Source organism: Scylla paramamosain, chromosome 38 (genome assembly GCF_035594125.1).
Source record: "Scylla paramamosain isolate STU-SP2022 chromosome 38, ASM3559412v1, whole genome shotgun sequence".
In the NCBI taxonomy this organism is placed as follows: domain Eukaryota; kingdom Metazoa; phylum Arthropoda; class Malacostraca; order Decapoda; family Portunidae; genus Scylla; species Scylla paramamosain.
Window position 1 is genome coordinate 7861235 of NC_087188.1, and position 5000 is coordinate 7866234.

The window sequence follows — 5000 nt, forward strand, 5'->3', positions numbered from 1 at the left end:
AAAATAAGGTGGAGTCAAGAAAGAGAGAATGATGAGAAATTGTGTTTTAAAGTGTTTGTAAGCTTGTCTCTTGCTTTCTCAGTGGATGTCTAATGAGTAAAATATTTGGTTTGTTTAAGTTAGAATAGGATAGGTTAGGTTAGGTTAGGTTAGGTTAGGAGGTTAGGTTAAGCTAGATTAGGTTAGGTTAGGTTAAGCTCGGTTAGGTTAGGTTAGGATAGGTTAGGTTAGGTTAGGATACGTTAGGTTAGGTTAGGATAGGTTAAGCTAGGTTAAATGTGAGTGAGACTGAATACTCAAAACTGTGGGCAAGGGAGGCTAGAGAGGACGCGAGGGAGGAAGGAGAGAGTGCCTGAGGGTGTGGAGGAAAGCGCCGGAGGGAACGTGGAGCAGCAGCAGCAGGAGGAGGAGGAGGAGGAGGAGGAGGAGGAGGAGGACAGAGGGAGGGAAACAGGTCATTGAGGCGACATTTGGTCCATCTCTTTTTCCCTATTGTCTTTTTGAGTGTTGTTAGCTCCGCGTTTTTGGCGACGAGGCCTTTTAACATGGTAATGTATGTAAATTTAACTATAACCTCCACCACTACCACCACCACCACTGCCTGGACACCCTCGCTGCCTCTCCCTCTCTCCGTCCCTTCTCCCTATCTCCCTTCCTCGCTCCCTCCCTTCTTCCTAAACAAAGATCACACCCAAAACTGTCAAGGGGGGAGTACAAAAACCACACGGCCAGTTTAACAATCCTTCGCGTATCAGTACCCAGGGAAACTAGGCCAGTGATCGATGTGTTTTGGGAATGAGCGAAATGGGGGCAGCTTACCACGGAGACCAGATGGGGCATGGAGAAGGGCAATTTGGAGACCTCCCCACACCTTTCCCCTTCCTGCCCTTCCCTGCTCGCCCTTCCCCCTCTTTTTAATGCTCGATTGGGGTGCTGGAGGGACAATGAGGAGGTCTCTCGTAACCCGAAGAGCGACTCTATTAACGAGCAAGATAACGCAGAAGTAAGAAGCTGTCAGTGGATATGTGAAGGAGAAATGTGAGAGCAAGTGTGGGAGAGATTGTGTTTGTTGTGTGTGTGTGTGAGTGTGTGTTGGGGGGGGGGGCGGATGGCGGGCAGGACGGAAAGGGAGGGGGAATAAAGGGATAAATGTGATGGGAAGTGAAGGGTGGGTAATATGTTGTGTTTCTTTTATGCTCTCTCTCTCTCTCTCTCTCTCTCTCTCTCTCTCTCTCTCTCTCTCTCTCTCTCTCTCTCTCTCTCTCTCGTTCGTTCGCTATTATTCATTTTAGGGCTATTATTATTATTATTATTATTATTATCAGTGAGAGAGAGAGAGAGAGAGAGAGAGAGAGAGAGAGAGAGAGAGAGAGAGAGAGAGAGAGAGAGAGAGAGAGAGAGACTGTTGCTACTATTACTACTACTACCATCACTACAACAACAAATAATAATAATAATAATAATAATGATAATAATAATAATAATAATAATAATAATAATAATAATAATAATAATAATAATAATAATAACAACAAAAACAACAACAATAACGACACCAGCAGCAGTAATAACAAGCAGCCGTGCTAATAGTAGGCCTAATAGCCGGCACTAATAAAAGGGATTAAACCGTACGTACATTTTGGGGTCCATATTTTAGTTTAATATTTTGATAAAGACTGCAGACATCAAAGGCGCCCCAGCCACTGTGTTATGAGCTTTTCCTCTGACAATCACGAGGGAGAGGCGCCCCCTATCCTCTCCCCCTCTTCCTCCATCCCCGCCCCTCGTCTCCCCGCCCCCCCCCCTCAATTTTGGACATTATTCACATACTGACCGAGGCTAAAAAATAAGTACGCTCAATATGCACGTTCGTGATTAATTACGCATTACACTCCCCGCCCGCTGCATTGTGTGCTTATTTGCGAAGCCTTTTTGTATCTGTGATGCTGTGATGGGTGGCGGCGGCGGCGGTGGTGGTGGCGGTGGTGGTGGTGGTCATTATTACCTATTACTGTTTTTTTGTGGTATGGTGTGGTACTGGTTGTGGTGGTGGTGGTGGTGGTGGTAATTATTATCTATTACTGTTTTTTTGTGGTATGGTGGTGGTGGTGATGGTGGTGGTGCTGGTGGTTATTATCTATTACTGTTTTTCTGTGGTATGGTGGTGGTGGTGGTGGTGATGGTGGTGGTGGTGGTGGTGATTACCGTTACTTTATTTTTGTTAAGTTTGCAGCTGTTACTCAATGTTGCTTCTGTCAGGTGAACAATTCTAGACTACCCTCTTTTTCAGATTTTTCTAAATATTTGTTTTTATCCTTGTGAATATTTGTTTATCTGTTCAGCTTAGCTTCATTTTTTTATTCTTTTTATTGCTAGTTTTAATATTTTCTTTCTCTATTACTACTGCTAATACTGGTTTTAATATTTTCTTTCTCTATTACTACTGCTAATACTGGTTTTAATATTTTCTTTCTCTACTACTACTACTACTACTACTACTACTACCGCTACATTTTTTTCCGGCTATCGATGGATAATAAAAAGGGAGGAGAGATGAGGAGGGGCTGGGGTCTAGAGGGATGGGAATAGGGGTGGGGAGCGTGTGTGCGGTTGTGTGTGCACGTGACTCATGTACACGTGTACGCATGAATGGGAAGCTGGGAAGCAGATGAGCCCTACAGACACGCACACGCACGCACGCACGCACGCACGCACGCACACGTAGGATGAATGTAACAATGAATAGTTCTCAATACTTTTTTTTTTTTTTTACGAGAATCGAGCACCAAACACGTGCTAGAACAGAACCAAAAGGGCCTTTTGTTCTGGACGCGGCGGCGCGTAAGTGGAGTGGCTGACGAAGGTGCCGCAGAGGAACGCGTGACAGCAAATTGAGGAAATAAGCCGAGAGAAAACGACGTGCGGAAGGATTGCGTAGGAAGGATTATTTTATATCTTTTTGTCGCCCCGCCTCATGCATCATCATGCAAAGGAGCGACAAAACAAGCAGACGAGCAGGAAACACGCCAAGTTGTGTGAAAAAATGTTAAATCAGTTCTAGAATAAAAACAGGTTATTTTATGTTTTTTTCCTCTTGAATGTAAAACTGATTTAGACACGCGTGAAAAAAAAAAAAAATACTAAATGACTATAGACGATACAAAAATCATTACTTTATTCTTCGTTGTTAAATATTGATTTTGATGCGCCACAACAACGGGATCATATGGCGCTCTTTTCTCTCTCTTTAATTATAGTTTGATGTTAATTATAAAGAAAACAAATTATCCCTACATTTATTTATGACAGCCAATAATGAAGGCGCTGATTTGTTAATTATTAACCAGAAAATTACCTGTAGTTTTGTATATCAATATCTCTCTTATTTTTTTCGTTTATTCTTGTGGCATTTGTGTCACAACGAAAATTCTATATTTTTTATTCTAGAACTGATTTAAGAAGGAAACAAAAAATGAAAATAAGAACAATAGCCAAAATAACGCGAGGGAATTGGTAACGGGGAGGAAGAGGATGAATGAAAATGAAGGAAGCGAGGAGGGGGAGACAGAAGGTAACAATAATGCAACTCAAACACACCTGCCCTGCTCTCACTCATTGCCTGACTGATCGCCTGACTGACTGACTGATCCCCTACAAGACTGGTAAAATTTGTGGCGTCAGTGCTGTGATCATTTTGTCCTTAGCCCCCAGGGAAGTCTTTGACTGACTGACTGATCGCCTGACTGGAAGCGTTTCTATCGTCAGTACTGTGATCATTTCGCACTCAGCCTCCCGGTGCCTTTGACTGACTGGCTGAGTGCCTGGAGGTGTATAGCAGCAGCACTGATAAATTCATTCCCAACTGTGCCCCCTGGCGACTAGCAACACGTGTCACCAGCCCTCAGCGCCACTACTGGAGATTTTTCAACCTGTCTTAAGTTTCCTTTGATAACACTTGAAGCAGTTTGCAAATATGACGTGAAAAGAAAGACATCAAACTCATTTTTTTTTCATTATGAATAATTTACGTTATGTGTCGGTCGTATATAATACAATACCAAGTAAATCCAAATTTTGAGCGAGTTAGCTTAGTTTTTACCTACAGGAAAACTTAAACGTCAAGATATGAAACTTTTGACATTTTTTTCCTTATTCAAAAATATGTTGAATTTAACTACCAATTTTCTATCAGTAATGAAATACGTGAAATAAGTGTACATACAACCCTGGCACTAGAATACAAGACAGCTGAAGTGATAAGACTCAAAACTCTATTATTCCCTATTGCGAATTATATCCAATTTCATCAGAGTCTTCCGTTGTCAGTAAAACTCGAGGGAAATCCTGGAGGTTTGATTTAGCAATGAGAGGAGCAGAGCTGGTGTGGCGGGAAATGCGTCGCGTTATCAACAGTACAATTCAATAACTCATCTACTCACCAGCAAAGCCGTCGTGTTTGAAGATATCTCCGGTGAAACTCGTGTCAGATTCTAGCACTCCCTGAAACAAGAGCACAGGAAATAGGATTACCTACTGTGAACACCTCAACATATTTACTACATCGTGTTTTAAAACTTGTCTACACATGTTACTCCCACACGTGGTTTTTAAAAATGTTAAAGAGTTAACATCACGTGGTTCTATCCATGGGGTGGTTCTGTGAGGGGGAATTACACTGATATATGAACTTAAATGGTAAATGCGATTGTTTTCATAAGGGCAGATTTGAATTCTCCGTATGCTTTTGTAAGAGGATTCAAGGATATGTGGGAGTGAAGTAACAGGTTTGGATGTTTTGTTAAGGGATTGGAGTGACATGGGAGGGAGGGAGGGAGGAGGGGGCTGGATGAAGGGAAATGTGGAAAATGTTAACAGGAAAATGAATGAATCGTTGAATACTGACAGGATGGAACCAGCGCGGGAATGCAAGCAAGGAAAGCAGACAACAGTGTAACAGTAGGCATCTGTAGCAGCGAAAAGGTACATGCATCCATACACAC

At 42.4% G+C, this 5000-nt stretch overlaps 1 protein-coding gene across 5 annotated transcripts in view; it reads right to left on the bottom strand.

The window, feature by feature from the left end:
- The window catches only part of LOC135091703 (transcription factor AP-2-epsilon-like), a 161984-nt gene that overhangs the window by 52163 nt on the left and 104821 nt on the right, over nucleotides 1-5000 (bottom strand). For all 5 annotated transcript variants that reach the window (XM_063989599.1, XM_063989598.1, XM_063989603.1 and 2 more), the window contains one exon: nucleotides 4440-4500. In XM_063989599.1, coding sequence (XP_063845669.1) covers nucleotides 4440-4500 — 61 coding nt within the window. The remainder of the gene's footprint in view (nucleotides 1-4439; nucleotides 4501-5000) is intronic.